At 33.6% G+C, this 24070-nt stretch overlaps 1 protein-coding gene across 3 annotated transcripts in view; it reads right to left on the bottom strand.

Moving 5' to 3' along the window:
* Positions 1-459: 459 nt before the first annotated feature.
* The window catches only part of LOC110457398 (spermatogenesis-associated serine-rich protein 2-like), a 55735-nt gene continuing 32124 nt past the window's right edge, over positions 460-24070 (bottom strand). For all 3 annotated transcript variants that reach the window (XM_021508654.1, XM_021508655.1, XM_021508653.1), the window contains 15 exons: positions 22520-22605; positions 19974-20082; positions 19188-19234; positions 16912-17044; positions 15856-16119; positions 15041-15142; positions 14478-14607; positions 13417-13475; positions 12784-12893; positions 11995-12075; positions 10935-10956; positions 10501-10629; positions 9418-9506; positions 8885-8987; positions 460-8503 (listed from right to left, as the gene is read on the bottom strand). In XM_021508654.1, coding sequence (XP_021364329.1) covers positions 8013-8503; positions 8885-8987; positions 9418-9506; positions 10501-10629; positions 10935-10956; positions 11995-12075; positions 12784-12893; positions 13417-13475; positions 14478-14607; positions 15041-15142; positions 15856-16119; positions 16912-17044; positions 19188-19234; positions 19974-20082; positions 22520-22605 — 1955 coding nt within the window. In that variant the 3' untranslated portion in view covers positions 460-8012. The remainder of the gene's footprint in view (positions 8504-8884; positions 8988-9417; positions 9507-10500; positions 10630-10934; positions 10957-11994; positions 12076-12783; positions 12894-13416; positions 13476-14477; positions 14608-15040; positions 15143-15855; positions 16120-16911; positions 17045-19187; positions 19235-19973; positions 20083-22519; positions 22606-24070) is intronic.

Genomic DNA, 24070 nt, shown 5'->3' with positions numbered 1-24070 from the left:
GTGTTTGTTGGGTCTTTTCTCAGTTTCCGTTGTTTTCATATCGATGTTGTCTTTGATTATTTGCAGTTGTTTGCCTTACTAATTGAAAACAAGACATAAGTATGATATGTAGGTTTTGTTTTAATGATTACTGCAATGATGAACAAAAGAAATTTCTGACATTATAGTTTCAGCAACAATGTATTAAATTCTGCTAAACAGAGCTCACTTTTACCAGGTAAAAACTATGGATCATCAGGGAACACTGATTCTGCCACTAGACACATCTAAACCCCTAAAACAGATCGTTTCTTAAATCGCCATTTGCCAAGGTAAGATTTCATCATGCAAAAGTCGTGTAACATAAACTTTTCGAAGTCGTTTCAAGAGGTAATGTAGATGTTTATTTTGTAGCCGAAAAACACTTGATTTTATTTTGCTCTGCAGCACTACATTTTTACAAAATAACGAAAAGCCAAGTAAATCACAATTGTTTGTTTATTATTGTTTTACAGTACCCAAGACCTACCTACATATTGTTAAACTACCAAAGCTGTGAGTGGGAACAAAACAGGTCGTCATCTTCGAGAAGGGGTAAGTTGCTAATGATTAATTTCACCCAGATACCACAGAAATACAAGTTACATGGATGATAATATCCCAACACTCGTGTGTAACTACAAAAGGAGTGGAGGAAATAACTTCAATTATAGCAATATCAATAAATGAAACAATGGTGATTTTTAGACTTTTTGTATAGAGGAAGTATTTCTTCACGGAAACCCAGTAAACTAAGATCTTCGTTGTACAAAGCAAACTTGACGCTCTAGCTCATCATTAAATCACATTTCTACTAATTTCCAAAAAATCAAATCTATTCCTGCAAAAAGATTCACGAAGTGAACAAATTTGATGATCACGTTGTTAGTATCTTCATACTACCCATTGTCAATAGCCATGGTCCGCCAACATACATTATATTTCAACAAATAATCTGAACAGACCAAAAAAAATCTTTCCTAAAATCTGAATTTCCAAAATACTGTTTTCACTTAAAAGAATCCTGACGACAAAGCAAGTATTGAGCATACAATGTTGATGATTAACAAAGAATATAAATAACTAAATTTGCAACACCATGTAAACATAACGAACAACTAGCATAGCACTTGACCTACTTCTAAACATTTACAAGTTTCGGGTACAGAATTGGCACTGGTTTCGTAAACGTCAAGATATTTGTACTGTATAATACACGCAATAGATAAATTGCCTTTATCGTTGTGACTCAGATGTGCTGAACAGCCTAATAGGAGCAGCCAACACCTGAAAGCACATGCTATATAATTATGAAGACGTGGTTTCAAACGTTGAACCAAACTCTTTTACTTTGCATCGAAGCCAGGTACAAAATGATTATCAACTATTTGCTTTCGAGAATAGCAACTGTCTTCCGAAATTTCGGTATTATGAGTGCATACTTCAAAGCGATCATTAACATCCCAATGATGTTATTCACGAGATTTCTGGCTCAAAAACATTCCTGTAGTGGGCGATGTTGTTAAAGATGTTCGGTGCCAACATGAAACCGAACTTATTTCATCATTTGAACATATAAACAGACATCAAATAGCAGACATTCATCTTCAGATTGAAAAAAAAAATACTTGTCTGTAATACTGTAGAAGTTTCCATAATCATCTTAATAGGTAATTAGACATCACATCTTAATCATACGTCTATTAACTTGAAGAAGTTAAAAGTAAATTCTTGAAAGATTTACTAGAAATTCTTCGGCATAATCTCAGAATTAATGTTTACCTAAAAACCAATGACCTACAAACGTAATAGAAATCTTAAGAGAGCTGATCTATAAATCATTGTCCTCTATTTGTCATCATACAATATCATTATTTACAAAAAGACTTGGCTTTGATGCAAAAGAAACAGCCTTGTACCAATATATACATAACATAACTTAGCTTTATGATGTAATTTTAATGAAAATCACAGCTCTTTAATGCATAGGCGCCCTCTTATGTATATGATATTCTAAAAATGGTTTATGATAAAAAATATCAATGAGTATATAAATTACATATTAGACATCAAAATTCAGCTAAGTAGAAGTCTTGTAACTTAAGTAAGGTGGCAAGATGATCCTCTGATATCAACTCGTATTTTTTGTTAATTTTTCTAGATAATTTTGTCCTAGCCTTTGTAAGCAAACACACTGTAAGTAATTTTAGGACACTTTTTAACATTGGAATCTCGTCAATCTAGACAGGTTTTTTCGAGAAAGATACAAATGTCTTTAAAGTGCTATTTCATAGACACTTACTTTTGTGAATTTTTTAATTATTAACGAGATTCCATTGTTGTCACAAATATATCTTAAGCCATCTTCCTCCCTCAAAAGTACCAACATATGCATTCGATATTGAAAGAAAACCAACAACCAAGGTTATCATAGCACATACAAACATCGGACACAAAATTGAATAAATTACATCAGTAGTAATGATGCCTCTATAAGTCTAACAAAACAAAATATTACAAAGTAAGCCTAACGATTCATTCATTTTGGTCTTCATAGCTTACAAATTGTATTTATTGATGGGGTAAATATAAACAGAGAACATCAGCTATAATAACAACGAAAACCGTGACACCAGTATTGACAGCATGCATGTTAATTAAGTATCTGTGATTACCTTCTATATACCCGGTCCATATACTCCATACGTTTCTCATTCATTTTCAAGTATACCTACAATTTTACTTATCAGATACAACCTCAAATTGTCTTGCATAGCAAATTCTAAACATCGTCAATTGAAAATTTAGATACCAAATACATAATTTATGAATGGTGCTATGCTAACACTAGAAACGTTTATTTCATTCAGTTCTATAATCGAAACAAAATACTTTTTTGCAGATTCCCTGAACGCAACTTTTCTTTTAGAAAATCGTTTTCCTTTACAATTTTAGGGGGAAAAAATTCTTACACTACCAAATGTTGTGTAATTGAAATTTAGTCTTCTGGAACAAATCATTTCCCTTATTCTGTACTGAAATTCCAATATATATGCTATTTAAGAAAAAGAATTTAGATGAGGATTGTTTTTAAGATGCTTTCATAGGGAGATTTTTTCATATAAAAATTGATTTTCAAGTTTTTCACTTTTTCTTCATAATAAATTTTGCATTTTTTGAACATCATTTAATTTGTAATGTGTATCAAGCAAAGCAATGCATGGCTGTATATCTGAGGACTAGGAGTTTTTCATTGTTAAACGCCAAGGAAAAAATAGTAAGCAACATATATATAGAAATATCCACATGCAATAGTATATATATATATCATACAAAATAACAATTGATTTGTGCAGTAACTTCTTAAAAATGCACATGAAATGGACTAGATTTGCGTTGAAATGAATATTCATTCTTACCCATAAATAAACACACATACTTAGATAAGATAACATTTTGTGATCAATTTGATTAAAAGTGAAAAAATAAATTCTAACTGTTTTATACAGGAAACAAAACCAGGCAAACTAAAAAGTTCTTTTTAAATAACGAAATATGATTTCCTTCAACAAGAACATTTGCAAAGATGATATTTTTTGTAGTCACAAGTTTAAATCAATTGCATAGTTTATAGTTTCTAATTGGGTTTTCTCTCTCTCTAACAATCTTTTGTCTTTTCTGATTTCTTCTGTTAGATGATAATAGAGTGATACACATGATGTTTGTTAAAACTAAATTTAGGACCAACTGTGTAAACATAAAATTCACCCAATGCTTAATATGCTTTCAAATTAAGTAGCTTTGATTCACAGTCCATCTCCGATGCGACATTGATGTTGTCACAGTATCCAAATAAATACTACACATTAATTAACTTCCAGATTGGCTGTTGGATTCATCAAAGAATAACAGAAATATCATTGAAGATTACAGCAAACAATAACATCCATGAATTCAGCAGGGATATTTGAAGTAACAATTGAAAGACCACAGGTCCAATAAGGGTATGTTTATAAACTCCTAGGTAACTTCTTTCTACATAACTGACTGGATATGAGTTTAGGAACAAGCCCATTCCCCATTATGATACATCTAAATAGTTTGTTTGGGCTTACCACTGGTTAAAAATATGAAAAAAAAAATGTAACAGAAATCTCATTCCAATCATCTTATACTGGATTTGTTTCTTTATCTAGATTCTACTAGTAAATTATTTTAGTCTTCCATCAGAAACAATATTTCAGATACATGAATTAATTGCCATCCTTAACTTGTATAATAAATAGTTAATCCATTCAACAACTCTGTCATATGCATTAAAATATATATTTATAAATATTGTTAACTACGGATGCAGTAATACTTGATCTTTGATAATATTTGTTAGTTCACATTTCATTATACAGTTGTTAAAAATTTGAACACTATTTCAATAACAATTCTTCATACAAATCATGAAGCTATTTTCTTCATGCAAATATCACCAAAAATACAAATTAAACAACAATTGAAAACTGCAGTTCACGTTAGTTTTTCCTTAGGTGTCTTTAAATAAAATTGAATTACCTGTAATTGTGAAACAGAACGGCCTCTCCAACGATACTTTTTTTTCAAATCAAAACAAATTGCAATATTCATCAGGCCACGGATCACATTTATCACTACTGCTAGTAATACATTGTATAAATGTACCCCAAACAAGCTGTAGGACGCTATCAATTCAAACAACTACAATTTAATAAAAAAAAACATATTCCCCCAAATCATCATGATATTTGTTTTACTATTAAGAAATAAATAAAACCTTTCCATAAACTAAAAATCAACCCAAAAAAAATGAATTCTGCAGTTAATTTTTGTTTGATAAGGGTCATTTTAAACTTGGGGGAATCAGAGATTCATTTTTTAACCAATGTTTTTTTAAAATCCAAAATATTGCTTTCATAGAGATAATGTGTGAATAAATGGTATATGCTATTTTATATATCACATTTGGTAATATCATGGTTTTCTAAAACACCCATTTCTCAATACATTGTATAGTGCATTTACTTTTTTTGACATTCCGTCTCTTAATATCATGCTTTATTGCAATATATCTAGCATATTGCATGTAGGATTACGCAGGTTAAAATATAGTCTTTTCTTGCTTTTATTTTACAAATCATATTGCTGTATAGTAATGATATAGCAGTTGATTAAGTGTCATTAATGACAATGCTTAGTAAAAAAAGGTGGAAGCATGCAAGTAACATCAGAATTTGATTTCTTAAGTTGAATGCAAGTTGACACTTTTAAAAGTTTTAAATTTTATTCAAAAAGTGGTTTGGTTTCTTTTTTCAAAAGAACAAAATGTTTTTCTTGTTAAGGTTACATTCAGACCAGAATAATCACTGCATTGCATTTAGCACTTCCAAGTGACACATCAGAGTTAATGGTCTGCACTGTGTTTGAGATTTGTGGCTATCTTTTTTAAATACATTTTTTATAGATATATATATATATAATTTGCAAAACATCTAATAATTGTGAAATATCCAAAAGAAACAATTTCAATAGTCTTGTGAACCTTTCAATCTGCTAAGAAAATGTTTTCTTTTATAAAATATATTTTATAAGATTCAGAGTGGGAAACTCTTTCGTCATGTAATGTTAAACAGATATAAACTTCAATGTTTTCTCCGAGCCCTTCAGTACATGTGCGTAAATAGAGCTTACTGCATAGACTTTGCATAAACAATTATTGTATCGGTAGACAATTACCGGACAGCAGATTGCACCAACATGATTGTGTTTCTGCAGACAGAGATCTCAGAGGTAGTCATTCAGGGAAGCCATAATATTGCAATAATAAACATGTGAAAGTTAATTCCACTGTAAAAAGTATTCCTAGTAATTTAAACACAGCACAACTACGCCACTTGTTCTGCAGGTAAAATGAAACCAGGTGTAGTAAGTGAAATTTGATAAGAAGAGAGACAAACTTTTAGTAATTAACCCGTATACAAAGTAAGCCTAGACCAAAGTCGATGATATTGTAAATTCAACTTGATTTAGTTTTTACGTGTCATCTGTGGATCCAAGCTCACAATGGTCCAAGGGATACAACTCTTATTCTCAAAATAACATAATTCCAACTATGACAGCCTGTTTTCTACTTTTATCACACACCTGTTGAATCTTGTTATAGTAATACAAGCAATTTTCAGACCATGAAATACAACTTCTGTATTGCACAACTTAAACCTGTAACATGTGAACTTATAGTTGGGAAATAAATAAATTCTACAAAGTTTTCTGGTTCTATTGTAGTAGGAGATTAATTATTTTTTCTATCCTAACAAACATTAGCACTTCAGCTAAACTTCATCTTGAAATGTAAACAATTACACAACATCATTTCATAGAAGTGAGATATAAAAGAGACATGTTTTCAATTTTTAACATTTACAATGAAAACAATCATAGGTAACAAATTACAAAAACGTACAGAAATGTATGTACGAAAATTTCAGTCCCACGCCATCTTTAACATTAAAGTGTGCTTGCTTATCTTGCACATGTTACTTGTGAAACTATTTCTTGCACAACACATGAGATGTGAGTGTTCTATGGTAACCATAGTAAACATAATGAATGCTTCAGCCCGTTACCTCACGGTAATACACTCCTCCATACATTAAAGATTACCAAGACTTCTATGTCTACAGGGGTTCGATGCTGTCAGACATTGCACTGAATCGGTAGAAAAAAACAATGTTCACCATAACAGCAACAATTACATTTCATAATTTCAAGACTCAAAAGTCGCCAAGAAAAAAAGAAAAGTCTGGATTTAAAATCTTTATAAAGTTGTTTAATATCAAGCTGTTTGGCAGAGAGAAAAAAATAATGTCATTATAAAAATGAATGTATTTTTTTCTTCCTCAATGAGCAAAATTTCTTCTACGACATATTTATATTAATATCTATTTCATATTAAGCTATTTCTTAAGAAATAGTTTACCTGTAAGTTTTTTCTGGCTTCAATCAATTCAATTCAGTGTGAGATACATTCATGACAAATTGTATTCGAGGAAAAACAACTGAGACATAAAACCAAAACAAACGTTGTGACTTTCTACCATACTTCAACCATGTGTCACTGTGAACAAAAGTCTAAGTCCTTAATACATAAACCGACAAACACAACTTATCCATGAAACATGTGATGAAAATACAGATGATGAAATGGACAAAAAATAGTCATCAAACAATTAACAGCTAATACCAACTCCTTAAATCCCAAAAAAACTGTTAATGACTTTCAGCAAAAATATATTTTTTTCATTTTTATGGACAAATAAAATATATAAATTTTGTATAATAATCACATGAATAAATCAACATCGATATTAAGTGATTCTATCAACTTATTTTGCCTACACAAAACATACGTACTCTTGGAAAATGAATAGGGTGGCATGGCTTCCATCCAAATGACAATGATAAAATGTTAGGCCGATAAAGCTTCCATCCATTTGACGATAATTAAATATATTCAATCAAAACTAGTCACACATTCCATCTAGGTTAACAGTGTATCAATGTTCTGAGGAACATTATATATAAAAAAAATAAAAATTAGTGGAATGTTTCAAAAACATTCATCCAGTTTTCATGAGAAAAAAAATTAACATTAAATGTTGATGAAAACTTATACAATGTACCATGAACATCCAATTCAAGTATTAAATGGAATAATTGTTATCAATTCTACATGAAGAAATTCATCACTTTTTGTTAAGAAATATTCATCCACACATGCAAATATAATTTGCTCAAAGATAATTACAATATTCTTTTTATAGAAGAAATATAGTTATTCAAAAAGTGAATGTAACAAAGAATATTCATTAAGATTGAAGATATTCACCCACCTAACATCCATTGAACACACTGGCCCCAAAACCCCAGTGCCTGAATACTGCTATCACTGCACATGTCCTGTCCGACTACACCACAGCTGACTCCAGTTTGTTTTGCGTAGGAGATTTTGTACTAGACTCGGGTCGATTGCTGCCTCTCTGTGCACCATCGCCCTGACTTCCAGGGGAGTTCCTGGGTCCCCCGGGACCATCTTTCCTAGGACTCCTGGGTCTTCCTGAACCACGCCCCCTTGGACTGCCTCTACTGCCACGCCCTCCGGACTGTGACTGACGACCGATATGGACAGTGTTGTCAGGTCCTTGTGGAGTCTTGCTACTGTTGTAGTATTCATTTTGTCGACGACCTCCGTCTCTGTTATACCCTCCTCTAAAGCCTCCATCGTTATTGTACCCCTCTCTGGAGCCTCCATCATTATTGTAACCCCCTCGAGAGCCTCCGTCCCCACCATAGCCACCTCTTGGTCCATCATAACCCCCTCGAGAGCCACCTTCCCCACTATAGCCACCCCTTGGTCCATCACGTCGAGGTCGTTGCCGACGGCCTCTGCGTTGGTCATCTACAATATGTAAAGTATGCTGATTTTACTGCACATTCCCACATTTTACGTTAACTCTACGAACTAAACAGAAATTAGATCAACACCATTGTAAATGTGCTCCCAATTATTTCCAATTTCTTCATATAATAATGACAATCATGATTGATTGTCTCTAAACTTAGATAATTAAGCTGATCAACTTTTAAAACTTATTCATCAGGAAAATGCTAGATATATTATACCGATTATCTCTTTAGGGGACTATAAAATTCCGGGGTTGTGAAGAGAATATTACAGTCCTTTCTAAAGAGTCTATACAGGTGTTATGACCATGTAAACAAACATCACAGCCCCTTTTCCTGACACAATAACGAAGTCATTAGTATTAACAATACTCACATGCACCACGAGTCGAGGATGCTTGCCCAGACTGAGAAGGCTGCTCAGAGGCAGGAGCTGTGGCTGGCCTGCTACTCTCGTTTGTATTTGTACTGTCCAGGCCCTACACAGGGGAGACAACTCACATTTGTAATACGTCACGAAGGAAAGGATAACTTGGTGGATGCTGATGATTTTGTTATCTTGATGGATGAAGGATTTTTTTAGACTGTATTTAGCTGTTATAATCAGTGTATTACTTTTAGGTACTTGTTTTCAACGTAAAATAAAAAAAGATTTTCCCGTGTTCAGAAAAATTCAACAAAATTCTATAATCATTACTATTTCAAATTAATGCCTTCAGAACAACAGAATATACAAGATATAACATAATTGAAGTTGGCACTGAACATAGAATAAGTGTAAAATATCAATATCTTGTGAAATAGAATTGCTTTACAGTACTTTTCAAAAACAAAATTTTCAAAAAACCTAAAATTCTACAATAATTTCAACATGAAATCAAATTTACTTTCAAATCTTGTTTCAGTTACCTGTAGTTTTAACGACCCCTTCAATCTTTTTTGTAACTCGGCCATGTCATGTGCTTGTTCAGAGGTTAACGTCTCTTCATCCTTTGACACTACAAACAACAGCACGACAAAGGTAATACTATGAAATTAATGCTTTTTAGGGCTGACACATATTCTTTTAAAGTGACCCATCAGTAAACAATGTAACTTTTAATTGAATTTAATTGAATTTAATTGAAAAATAATGGACGCAGGCTGAAAGCCACTAAGTCCATATCACAAAACATAGTACAAAAATATTTTATTGTCACTGGTTAACGTATATAAACTTTCCCAAAAGAGTTATTTAGAAGTCATTATCAGTAATTATTGTAAATAGTGTCCTTCAGATGGTTATCCAAAGGATAACAAAGGATAAAATACTACCACAAGGTAGACATTTCTTACAATAAATTTGCATTATCTTCCTTAATATGTTACATGAAATGATTTAGTTTTTTCCGTCTATGCTCAATACAACAAAAATATTAATTAGTTTATCATTTGTGAAATTACAATACCATTCTGAGGATGTTATGTTGAGCGACTGAAATTGGCAGGATGTGAATGATTCCTTAATTAGTACATAATTGCTCAATGGTGGTAAATAAGCACTTGGATAGCAGTCAGTTTAAGAGTTGGGTAGAGTAAGTGCTTAACTTTATTTAAATAATGCAGAGAAATACTGTAAATTGTACACCTAACTCCACTCCATCCTTCTGTACCTTAAGAAAACCTGTTTGGTCCGGCAGGTAACCAAATACGTGTTCTAGTCTGATTAGGCTCTATGGTGAATAAGTTATAATAGTTAAATTAACTGGGGGAGGGGGAGTAGCTGATTCATTCCCCGAGGGAAAATACAGCTAGCCTATTTTTTCCCCTGAGAAAGAATTGGCTAGTTGATTTTTTTTTCCCGCGATAACTTTCAAATAGAAATTACTTTAACTCTATACCAATATTTCTGAAAGTTACAAACCTGTACCAGGAGTGAAAACCCAGCAAACTACACGAAAACCTACAGCAATCCCATTTTACACAATATCCCATGCAACATGTGAATGTTACCTTGATTCACTACTGGGTGTGGTTCTACTGGCTCTACCCTGGGAGGCTCCACACGAGCGGGCTCCACCGTTGGTTTATTCACCACTACATACGCCGGATGTGAGGAGTATGCAGTCTTCGCTGGAACAACTGCAATAAAACAGTCAAAATTATATACTGTGAAGTAATTAATTTATTTATTGAAATTTTATGGTTTAGTAAAATACTATTTTGTTGAAATACCAGCTTGTGAATACATTTTTCATCAGCAATCATGTATTTTATTTTTTTTAAACTGCGGCAATATTCCAGGGGAAGTTGTATCCACATATTTCAGAACAGAATGGATAAACTTTGGCAGAATGAAGAAATTTATTATCACTATAGGTAAAATAAGACAAGACTGCTTTCAAGCAGTTTTTGAGGTTTTAATTTTTTTGCATTTCACAACTTACCTTCACCGAAACGTCCAACTTCCTGTACAACAGAAAATGGGGGGAAAAATGAGAAACTTTGTATTTTGTAAAAGATGTTCATAAAACACAGAAACATTGAAATATTTGAAATTTGATAAATTGAGAAACTTTGTATTTTGTAAAAGATGTTCATAAAACACAGAAACATTGAAATATTTGAATACGAATCAATAATTTTCAATTTCACCGAAGTATATTAATGTAGCAACAATCTACACCAATGTTTCCGAGATGTTTTGTTTCCAGCTGTAATGAGGCTCTATCTTAACCACAGAATGGTTGTTAGAAAGCTTCTATTAAACCAGAATCACCACGTTTATAATCACAGCATAAATTATTTCTACTTAAACATAAACAAAATCTATTTTGACCAAATTTAAACTAGTGGACTTTTCTTTTAAAAAAAATAAGCTTTTTACTGGTGTATAAACTAAATTGTCTTTCTGAGGGAGATGTTTTTATATGACATGACATGATGTGACGGGTTAATGTCATCAGGATATCAATTTTGAGCAACTTGTATCAAGTACATTATTCTATGAAAATGATGATTTTGTGATGTCTTCCTACTAAATATCAAATACAGTCAAAGGATCAGGGTGAACATGTCTGTGCAACGTGCTAAATATCTACATTTAATATTATTACCATACTGCCAATCATATATATATCAATTGAACGGCTGAAAAAAACTTGGGAACTATTCATATGTATTTTGAAAGCACTTTCCCAGCCTGCTTTGGCTTTCAATTTGATGATGACATGTTTTTTTCACACAAACTTTCATACAACAATATCTTTTGTCAATTGTCTAAGACAAAATTCCGTCTTTGCGTATTGCAGAGTTACCTTCTCTTGTGAGCACGTATTGATTGTTGCGTCATTGGTTCGTGTGAGAAAATTACGTCGTTTTCTCAAAAGTCGATGACGTTACTCTCACAAACAAATGACACGTAACAATCAATACCTGCTCACAAGAGAGGATAACTCTGCAATACACAAAGACGGAATAGGTAAATACAAAAGAACATATACGTACCAGCTTTAGAAAATCTGAATCGTACAGGAAACGGGTTGTCCGACTCAGTTCTTCATCAATTTTCCTATCACCAATGAAGTGCTACAAGAAACATACATTACAACATGTTTTAAAATTCTGTAAGTCCTCTTAGCTTCAAATTTAAGTAAAAAGATACTGTTTTGGAAGTTTAAACATATACTTTCTATAATCAACAGAGGCAATACGACTGGTCCAGATAAGATTGGAGAATGGTTTATCAGCAATATCACTAAATAAAAGTAGAGCAGAGAGTTTAAATTTGACTTCAGATATAAACACTTTTAAAATATAGACTAGATTAAGCATTAATGGGAGAACCAGGAACTCCTATAGAATTATAGACCTAAGATTTGCTAACGATCAAAGGAAGGCTACATTCACCTATTGTTAAATATTTTGATGTTATGATTTCGAGTCCAGGGAAGAGGATCTTTACAGATCCTGTATCGGTATATACAATTAACTTAAATGTAACAAAATTACATTCAAATTTTTTCATCAAATAATATAGATTTGAGCTGTGTGTAGCAAAAACTTCACTAATCATTTAAATACAACCCTTTCCAAACCTTTCCCTTAAAAAAAAACAATCTTAGAGTTTGGACCAAAGCTCATAATCTTTCACTGCCATGTGAATAAGCTATTTTAGCAGTTTAATTACATTCACAAGATTTAGCTTTGCCAAATATACAAAAATAACTCAAAGACGGCATTTTGAAATATTCTATACAGGTCTACGTAACTGTCTGTCGAAGAAAAATATCCTACTTTAATATCTGTACGAAGTTTGGCGAGCTCCTCTTCACTCATCGTCTCCGACCGATCTACCATCACTTTCAGGTCTGCTCCCGTTTTTTGACGGGATGCAAATGTATTATCTGTACGATAAGAGGTTTGACACATGCACATTATAAAAAAAAAATTTATTTTTTTTTTATTCCCTTAACTCATTCATGTTCATATCAGCCGAAACTGGCCTCAACCTTAGGTGTTAAACCAGTCTCCATTTCAATCAAACTTAAATTAAAAAAAATCATCCACAGCTTTTTGGAATAACTGAAGCCTGAAGACACATTGAGCAACAACTTGGGAACAAAAGTAGTTTTAATATCATATAGCTGAATTTCATAGAAGGGAATGGGCATAAGATATTTTCGCATGGATTTTAATAGAGTTCCAAAATTTGGAAAGTTTTCACTGTGACATGAAGAAATATTTTTGTATGCTATTTTGGTTTTTAAAATGCTTTACTAGGACAGACACAGCCAAGTAACAACTGACATTATTGATGGAGGGACTGACAGGGCTATGATTGTCATACCATGGTGTAAGCTTACATATGGCCCTTCAAACCAGATAAGCTGGTTAAGACTGATAATATCACAACTCCCTACTACTTACTAGCTACAGCCTTCACTTTTTCCATCTCCACCAGTAGGTCAGCCTCCCTCTTGTTGAGACTGAAGAAAAAAATCAATTCAGAAATACAATCTACAGGGAAATATAGCACTTCAAATCCCTTACATTTTGCTAAATACAATATCTATGAAAAAATAAATAAATCACCAATGATAATATCACAAAATAATACCAGGGAATTTATTTAACACGGAACATCTACTCTTAACTATTTGAAAGGTTCATTTGATTAAGGTCTCATTTGAAACATCTAACAATTTAAGTGTTTTGTGTGTCATAATATTTTACAGATTTGTTGCAAACCTGCCTAGGACAAAGTATCAAAGGAGATTCAACAGCTATGCTCAAAAATCATGAAAAAATATTATGACGTATCCCAAAAATATTTTTCCTTTATATTTATTGTCCTTAAAGAGAAATGTTTCAGAATGTCAAATTAAAAGTTATATGCTACTCACATGTGTGTTTTGTGTTATAGAAAACATTGAAATGCTATCTTATAGATTATACATGTGTAATCTGTTTTAAGAATTAAGACCACATTCTATCTTGTAAATCATATATCTAGATCTGTGAACTGTGTAAAAAGGTTAAATGCCACTTGTTGTAGAGTTATCTCCCTTTAACCATTTTCACCGACTTTCAGAAATTAACCTGTATATGCATTCTCCTGTTCTTTTCTCCATATAACTCCATATATTAAGTTCAAAATAATTATCATCAGGGTTATATTACAACTTTCTTTGATTGAAAGTTCGGAAAGGAGCTAAATGTTACAACATTTGCTTTAAGACATATATCCTGAACCATAGATCGAGAGGTCCTGACTTATAACTTGGAGCTAATCTTTCTTGTACAATATGTTTGAAAAGAATTAAATTTAGTTTAAGCAAAACTTATGTCAGCTACTTGAAAATCTTAGAAATAGTCTCACTTTAGCATGTACCCATAAACATGCAAGGACCTCAAACGATACAACTATAAAAATGTTTTAACATGTATTTGTAATGCTTTAGGGCCAAAGGTGTAACAGTTAAACCTACCATGTCCTGACTTCCTCAAACACAGACTTGATCCTCTTAAAGTTCTTCTCCACCTCCTCGTTCATTACCAACCTCAGCCGTTCTAGTGACACCGTCTGTCTGTGTAGGTCCTTCATTGACTTCTCCATTCCTGTAACATTAAACCACAAACTTCTAAACGACCAAATCGTAAACTTTTATCTCCACCAAACAAACCACAATCTTGTAACTTAATCAAACAAAATTGCTGATTTTTTTCCACTCAGAACCCTTTTCCCGGTTATATTTTGTTTATTTCATCTTTTCCATTTTTTCTAAAATATTCCACAAGTAATGGTTTTCTTGTCACCACGGATAATAATTTGTTAACCACTTTGAGACGGCATACAAACTAGGTTGTGATAAAGCGGTATATAAGAGCCTCATTTAATTATAATTAGAAATTATTTATCAAATCTTTAGTCATGCCAAAAAAAAAAGGTTTCTAATATGAAGAAACAGTTTTTGGCAGTAAGTGTTACAGGAATTCTCAGTATCATAATGACCAGTGACTCTTGTATGTTTTTTCCCTGGCCTTGACCTACCTCCATGGACTTTACGCTTGACTGGTCTGCTATCAGATGAAGGGTTGGATGAAGTACTTCTCTCACTAGCTGACCTTTGTCTGTTGGAACTTGAATGAGATCCTATAACAAACCACACAGACACAAGAAAAGAAAATTATACATGTTCTTTACTTCAAAGATACTGGACAAGCAAACCGAATATATCAAATTCCTTCTGGGTTTTTTTTCCTATTTCTCCTTTAAATTTGTGTCCACATCCATGGTCAGAAACTGATTAAAACATTACATAACCATAATATATCAAATGAAACTTGTTGAGTATTCTCTTTGGCAGCATTTATGATAAGTCGCAGTGAAACCATAAACATTGGTACAGCGCATATACATATATTTATGTTTTAACTTACTGTGCTGACTAAAAAAACATAATAACATGCTAAGAAATTAAAGTAGGTTTTATTTAAGGAAATAGTTTGTAGACATAAATCTTATAGTGATGAAGATATCAAATACCATTAAATTTTTAACATTATTTACAGATAAATCTTAGCAAAGAAGTATCCCATTTAAAACCTAAATAAAAAATATTCACTTAGTTAGATATATGGTGGCTGTGAAAACAAACAAACCAAGGTGTTACTGTTAACAAATTATCCCATTCACCCCTAAAGTCACATTTGAACCTTACCATATCAAAGATTGGGCAAGTCCAGTTCAAACATATAGCTATATATAGGGGTGAATGAGTTTATACAACCCCGCCTACTGACTACAAATAACCATCAGAGAGATACTGTAAATCACAACCTAACAGAAAGGTTGTCACAACAGACCTGAATGTAAGCGCTGCTTGTGGTGATTTTGATGAGGTTGTCTCTGTGGTAGAGATTGAGACGCTTGTGAAGACTCTGCTCCCTGGTCATGTGACTGGGGCGTGACTTCTGAAGCCCCCGCCCCCTGGTCATGTGACGGAACTGTGGAGGGTACTGCTCCGTTAACTGTACTAGCGGAGGCCGGGAGATCTGGACCTGTAATATGTTCGCCCCCTCCTCCGCCTGTTGTCTCTGCTTCTATTCCTAATTTGATTGCACATGTGCCTGAAAAGGAAAACAGGCATATTGTTAAAATAAATATACATTGTAAATGTTCATGTCTTTTAAGACTCTAGCAGACATGCTTATTATAAAGTGTTATGTACTCATTTTCCAACGTTTTATATATATTATTTTTCACCATTTTTTTCTTTGTTTTGTAACTTGATCATTTATGATTTTTTTTTTAAATAAGCAAGGACATTTACACATTGACTGTGAACTTATTTAAAACTATGGGAGGTTATTTCACACAGAAGTTTTTTTTTAAACTATGCTCAGGAATTTTTCATTGAAATTATCTTAAATCACGCTGGACTATTTTACACAGTGACATTCTATAAACCATGTGAGTGTATCTCATACAGTCGTTTTATATACAATTTATATTTTGTAAACACATGCAAGGTTATTTCACACTGAAAATATTTAAACCATAAAAGAGTATTACACAATCTTGAGGCAAGTTATTTTAAATAACACAATTATTTAAAATCTCACACTGTGACATTATTTAAAACTCTGGGAGGTTATTTCACACTGAAAATATTTGAAACTATAAGAGAGTATTACCAGGTACACAGAGGCATGTTATTTTAAATAACACAATTATTCAAAATCTCACATTATGAAATTATCTTAACCATATGGTACATTTAGTAGTGAACCCTTTCACCCCTATGTAGCTTTAGTAGACTCTACCATGCATTGATATGGATGAGTCCATTATGGTCTACAGTGGTGAAAGGGTTAAACTTCACAGGTACGTATTATGGTGCTATCTCTATAAATTTTTACCATTTTCGAGAACCCCATTGGCTAAAGCTTCTCCTATGTGATCTGAAACGTCGCCGTTCTGGGTGGGGGACATGTCATCTCCATTCCCCGTCTTTCCCAACTTCTTCTTGTTTTTCTTCTTTTTATTGGCAACCTGTAAATTAAGTTGACATCCATTAGAACAGTCATAAAAGACATGATGGGTATATATCTTACCCACCCTATGGCCTGCAGGTGGGGGATCGGAAAAAGAATACACCTGCTGTTACTCACTGCATGTATCATAGGAGGCGACTAACGTAATGTGGGAACCGCCTGCAGAATTTGGGATTTGCTTTGATGGCCTCTATTTGGGGACACAAAAGCAACCAAAATAAATCTGCTGCACCCATTACAATATTTGGAATCTTTGTCTTTCTTTCTACTTCTAACTACTATTTATTTCCCAGTGCCTTGCTTGGCAACACCTCACTTTTGGCTTGAATGTTGAGCGTACGCCCAGGTGAGGAAGACAATGGGTTCTGTCCCTAGGCCAGAACATACCAAAGTCCTTAAAAATGGAAGTTGTTATTCCCTGCTTTACATTCAGCATTAAGGGGAATGGCAACAACTGGTTCACCTGTTGTCAGTATAATGTGACTGGGCAGAATGCTGTGCTAGTGCCTTCGGCATGGCATTTCAGTGAGATAGCACTATAATGTCGGCATTAGATCCGCCCTATCACAAGGAGGCAAGCACACTGACATACCCCGTCTCCTGCATACACACACGCAAGCACGCATACACAACATAGCTGGAGGCACGTCCTTAAATGACCTTAGCTGTTAGTAGGACGTTAAACAAAATTAAACCAAATCAAAGTATATCTTACCACTTAAGGATCCCTGTCCCACTGTATTGTGTTTATTCCTATATACAGTTACCTCCCCTTGAATAGGTTTTGTGTATACAATGTAATTGTAGCACAGTTTAGCAAAGGCACTTCCATTGACCAGGTAGCTCAATCAGTTAGGACGATGGTATATACTAATCCAGGGTTAGAATCCCAGTCTAGCCCTCCTGATGATTTTCATTTAAAGCACTACCCTTACGGAACTTTCTAATACTTTAAGTATACTTTTTAGACTATATAAGTCAAGCATACTTAAAGTATTTTGATTGTATTTTGTTTGTTTCGTCTTGATTGTTTTTCATAAAAATCCCACAAGGTATGGTTCTCTTTTCTAGAACTGATTCATCAAAGCTTAAGCTTTAGTCATGTCATTTGCAACACTTGCAACACTAAGTCACAGTTTTTGGCAGTGGTACGGAGATCCTTAAACAGGTTAGGTCAAGTATAATCATAATGTTCCTTAGCTTGTACAAACTTTGATTGCATGTTAAAATTAAAATAATTATAACAGTAATGCAAGGTTCTTATATACTACTTTATCACAACCTAGTTGGTAGGACGTCTCAAAGCGGTTCACAAATTATTATCCATGGTTATATAGGGCCTTCGCAACTATGCAGCCAATATATTTCTCAATTACCTGGGGAGCATACAGCTGGTGCTGCCATTTCGGCTCTCACAGCTAGCATTCAACAATTCTAGTACTGCCCAACCACGTCCTCATTTACAGCTGAGTAGACTGTAACAATGCCGTGCCGTGACTCAAACCTGCAACCTTTCTGTCACGAGCCCGGCGTCCTACCACTACTGACTAGACTCTTGAGAAACATGATAAATCTTTGGAAAACAAAGAATAATGTTTCTCTCCCACAAAGACAAAGTCTTTCTGACATTATCAAAACAGCATGAAAATACAACAGCAAAGAAGTTCAGGATGCCATACTATAATTGTTGTCTTCTTCCGTCACTCGTAACTGAGGTTTAGTGCCTCCTCATTTTTATAGAGATGCTCCGAATAAAGGAAATATTACCAGCGCACAAAGGAAACACAATGTGGCTGAATCTATTGCAATTATACTAGGCCATGATGAATATGTTTGTTGTTGGCTTTGACTGACTTAATCGTATTAGTAAGTGTATATATGTACATAGACTGGCTATGCAAGCCCCAAAGTTTTTATGAAGAATTTTTGCGACTGCATTTTACTACTAGCTAATTATCTCCCCCTAGTTTAGAAGAATCAGACATCCAAGTGATCAAAACCATTAGAGTTAAAAAAAAAATCTTAATAATTCAACATTCTAGAGATGGGGGCCAGTCTAGCATGTATACGTACAATGTAGATGAAAAAGTAGAGGTTGAAGCAATGGTCTGTAATTAGGATAATCTTTCTGTAGTACTTACCTTGGGACCAGAGAAACGCCATTCTGTCAAGGCTGACTTAGCACCATCTGTGAAACACAAGACATTCAATCTTAGCACCATATAAAATATCTGTTTTACTGACTACTATCACAGAGTATGACACAGAAATAATCAGACATTTAATCTAAATGTTATCCGAGATGTTTGTTTTTATTTCGAGCACTGAGTTTAACGTGACACAGAAATATCAGATGTTCAATCTAAACATCATCTGAAATATCTTTCTTCTTGTCTATCACCGAGTACAAGATTCAGCTAACATTCAATCTGAACATCATCTGAAATATCTTTCCTACACTATATTACAACATTTATGAAAAAAAATAATTAATACATGACGATGATGCTGTACAACTTATTAATCACCATGAAAGGAAGGAAAATCCATCTACAAAGTTATGAACTGAAGTACTAGCAATAAGCAAGGCTTGTTAATTGCCAAAGATTTTTTCCTCCAATTTATAACCAAAATGGTGACTTTTCAATTTGTCACTACAAACATATATGAGAGAGTAATTGTCTCTCCTATCCCTCCAACAAAAGAAGGACATGTCTACGTATTCTGTGGTGCTATTGATTTCTATGGCATCTGTCACGCTAAAAGGTGAAATCGACTCAATGATGAGTATGATATTGTTGTCGCTCTGAGGTGAGAATAACTACTCAATAGAAATGCATGGTAGAATGAATAGAGCTGTAACATACAACATCCTAAATGTATTTATCCTAAATACAGAATGTCAGTCTATTATAACATATCATTACCTTCGAGATATGCCTGTATGGCTTTTTCAACATTGTAATCATAGTACTGCAATACAAGTATGATTTCGTTGTTACTTTTCCCCAGGACGACCTCACGAACAGCATTTACCTGTCGAAATAAATTAACAAGATTAAATGCTTACACTGGGAAGAAACATCTTTAGAGTGTATCTTAATATTAGCTGAAACATATTTATCATCAAACCTTATATATATGCAAATGTATTTTTTTCCTGAAAATGCCCAATGCAGTGGTGAAAATGGCTGTTACTTTTGACAAACTACCAAGAAATACTGGTATCTGCTCCTTAGTTTGTCTGTTGTGATTGAATCAACAGTGTCTATCATAAACTTTGCTCCAAACAGTACAGTTATACCAATAATAATGTTTATAAAAGAAATGGAAGAAAATTAGTAATACATGTATGATGTACATAACATATATGTGGACTAAATCAAGTAAACGTGGACATTGGTTTTTTAAGTTCCTCTGTATACATTTTTCATAGAAGCCCCACAATTCAAGGTATGGTTTTCTTTTCAGAAATGATAAATCAAAGCTATAGTCACAACTGCATGCGTCATTAAATTTAAATGTTGCATTAAAATAACATTAAAATACCCATTAAAAATGTGGCATGCTTAATGCCTATGAATTATACCTCTTAAAATTGTCTTGGCCATGAAATTGTAGGAATATTGAATGCATTACAAAAGTAATTCCAATCTAATGCATTATAAGTTACTGTTTTTGCAGCGGTACAGGGATCCTTAGTAAAAAGATGGAAATTGATACCAAGAAATTATATGCATGGCGATACATTCTACACCACATTACATAAACATTACATTTACAGAAATATGATAATTCTTATTCTATAGAAGCATATATACTGGTTAGGTATATACTTTGCCTCCAGAAAAACAGTTCCAAGGTGAACATGCTGTAATCAATAATACATGCTGTGTAAAACCTGTTGTGAGATCCAATCAGTAATAGACGATGTTGATAAATAAGTCATCAGATTATCTGGGGCCTATGTACATATGCAGTAAAACCTGATGTGTATCACATGTTATGTATACTGTATACTATCAATAGAATTATTTCAGACACCTATGCATATATCTCTGTTCATTAGCCGCCATCCATTTATATCATATGGTGCCCATAGGACCATTTAGCTTAATTAGTAAACATACATAAACCAGTTATTTAGCAATATTGAGGATTGTGTAAGGGAAAGATAAGCACAAGTTCACATTGCAAAGCGAAAGAAAATGACAAAGCTTATATAGATATGGAGAAAGGATAAAAGGTGCAGACGGAGACTAAGAATAAATTAACGTAAGGTTAAAGATGCTGCGGTTTTGTCTGCTGTGTAATCTGCTGAAATGCTTCTGTGTTGTCTGCTGTGTTGTCTGCTGTATTGTCTGCTGTATTGTATGCTGAAATGCTGCTGTGTTGTCTGCTGTATTGTATGCTGAAATGATAATGTGTTGTCTGCTGTATTGTATGCTGTATTGTATGCTGAAATGCTGCTGTGTTGTCTGCTGTATTGTCTGCTGAAATGCTGCTGTGTTGTCTGCTGTATTGTATGCTGAAATGCTGCTGTGAAATGCTCCTTTATTGTCTGCTGATCAGATGTTGTTCTGAAATGCTGCTGTACTGGCACCATCTGCGATCCTGGTGAAATGGCTGCTGAAACCCTGTTGTATAGCTCATTTATAATATCTACTGAAAATCTAGGCATACCAAATTACAACCTGTTTTAGGGTATACAGTTTTACCAGCCACATATTAGGTTAGAGTACCTGTACACCAGTTTCATTAAGTAGTACACAAGTTCTCTAGCAGTGTCAACACCCTGTCTACTGAAAGCATACTGTAACTTCAGCTGAAATCCTACTCCTGGAAGGCAGCAACAATATAAATCTCTACTATATTTTGACTTGGGCAGACATACTTTTAAGTACAGTGGAACCCGCTTATCATGATATTCTATTTGCCAGAGAAAAATATCATAATAACCGATATATCATAATAACCGAAAAAGCTGTTTTCGATCGTTTTTATGTTGTCTGAATCGGAAGTGAGATGCCCTATATTAATCATACATAGATTGATGTGGAAACATGGAAAAATATAAATACAAATTGATAAAGTAATTATTGAAATTATTTGTTAATTGTTATTTATATATATCAGCGTGTTGTATACATCCGAAAAGATTTCGTTTTACCGTTGTAATGATCAGTATGCAAATTCTACTTTCACTTCCAAATAACTTGAGCATATTTCTATTAAGAACTATCTTTGTAATAGAACTTGTAGATTTAAAACAATTGAAGCTGCAAATCAACCTAAACCTTTTCACCCCTAGGTAACTTTAGTAGACTCTACCATATATTGATCTGGATGAGTCTATTATATGGTCTACAGAGGTGAAAGGGTTAAAGAGACCAACATATTTTAAATACCAGACACAAACAATTTTCAGTATTCTTTTTCCGGGAGTCAACAGTATAGTGATACTCTAACTCACCTTTTCTTTGATGTTTTCCTGAGACTGCGGGACTTCTGCCATCACCGCTTTGGTACGGGAGTCGAAAAGGATTACCCCAGAATTATCTGTAAAATCATACAAACATCAGGTAAAATTCATGAAAACCTACCACATAGAAATGATAGCATCTGTCACTTTCATCAGCAACTGAACCAACTGAATTATGTCCCCTGTATTCCTCCAGTAGTATAATTGTAAATACACCTTATAAGATATATGTCGTTACAGTTTAAATTTACCAATCATTTTACTTTGAGCCCTGTGATTTGGCTTTCAATACACAGTACACTGATATAGAATTATTTTAGTTGATCTTATTCATCATAATGAGAAAATCAGATGTTATCCTTGCTAGCTTCCATGAACCTGATCACAAAAACAGGATCAATGTAATGTTAGCAAACCAGTACTGTGATTTACTGGTACGCTATATATATATATATACTAATTGTTTGCATGTACGTTCTCTTTGAACTCGGGGAATGATAGTAAAAACTGCAACTTTAACCAGGATGTCAGGAGCAAAGGACCGCGTTGAGTAAACATATATAATATATGTGTACCATAAAATGTCACGACTTGCACATACATATATTATTCGGCTCAGGCAACATAAGATCTTGACAGCGAACATGAGACCATGTACGTATACGTAATACCCTGCCGAAGACCTGTATAACGAATTTGTCATACTGCAAAGCTATTTATAGGTTTGGACTTGTGTTTGCCAGAAAACAGATACTGTGTAGGGCGGTAGTACGGGAAAACAGAAAAGAAAAAAAATGTATAATTCCATTTTTTTAATTTATAATAAGTCAATAATATGGTTTTAAAACAACATTAAATAACAACTCAGTTCCTTAACAACTCTGTGTGGCTTGCAAACTGTTTCACCATATATTGTTGATTGTTGACATTAGCAGACGAACGTTCTCCGGTGTGTTCGATTCGAATCTTCGAGTTATCTCCCTTACAACAGACGTGCATGCTCTTATGTACTATAAAATACTGTACCTGTTAATTTTCAGAGAAATTCCTACTGGGGTAACACATACAGCAAACTAGTGCATTTTCTATATTATTGTATATATCCCTCCGGAAGTAACCAAAATTTCAACGAAGCGCGGACAACCCAGCAGAATATTGCTTAAAGATATGATTTACTTATCAACAGCGCAAAATCATCTAAACTGCACCAGATTTTCATGCATAAAGGGACATTGTGTCAACCCCCTTGAGCGAAACTGCTTTAATTAAAAGATTCTTCCGTTCCCCCTTAAATCTATAAAGCCATGTCTTTTTCATGTCGATATATATAGGGCAGTACATATAGGACTGCCCAACCATAAAATGAATTTATTGTACACGAATGAGAAGGAAGAAACGGTTGACGGCAAACAAATCCCAATTGATTCAAAATGCAATGCAAACATTGGGTACTTTGGCAGGGTTATATATTTACCTGGTAAACAATCCAAGTGTACTTGTCAAATATAGAATATGCACAAATTCAAATCAGTGTGATATTAC

This window comes from Mizuhopecten yessoensis, unplaced genomic scaffold (assembly GCF_002113885.1).
Source record: "Mizuhopecten yessoensis strain PY_sf001 unplaced genomic scaffold, ASM211388v2 scaffold9117, whole genome shotgun sequence".
Classification (NCBI taxonomy): domain Eukaryota; kingdom Metazoa; phylum Mollusca; class Bivalvia; order Pectinida; family Pectinidae; genus Mizuhopecten; species Mizuhopecten yessoensis.
The sequence above is the reverse complement of the archived record's forward strand: the minus strand, read 5'-3'. Positions and strand labels throughout refer to the sequence as shown.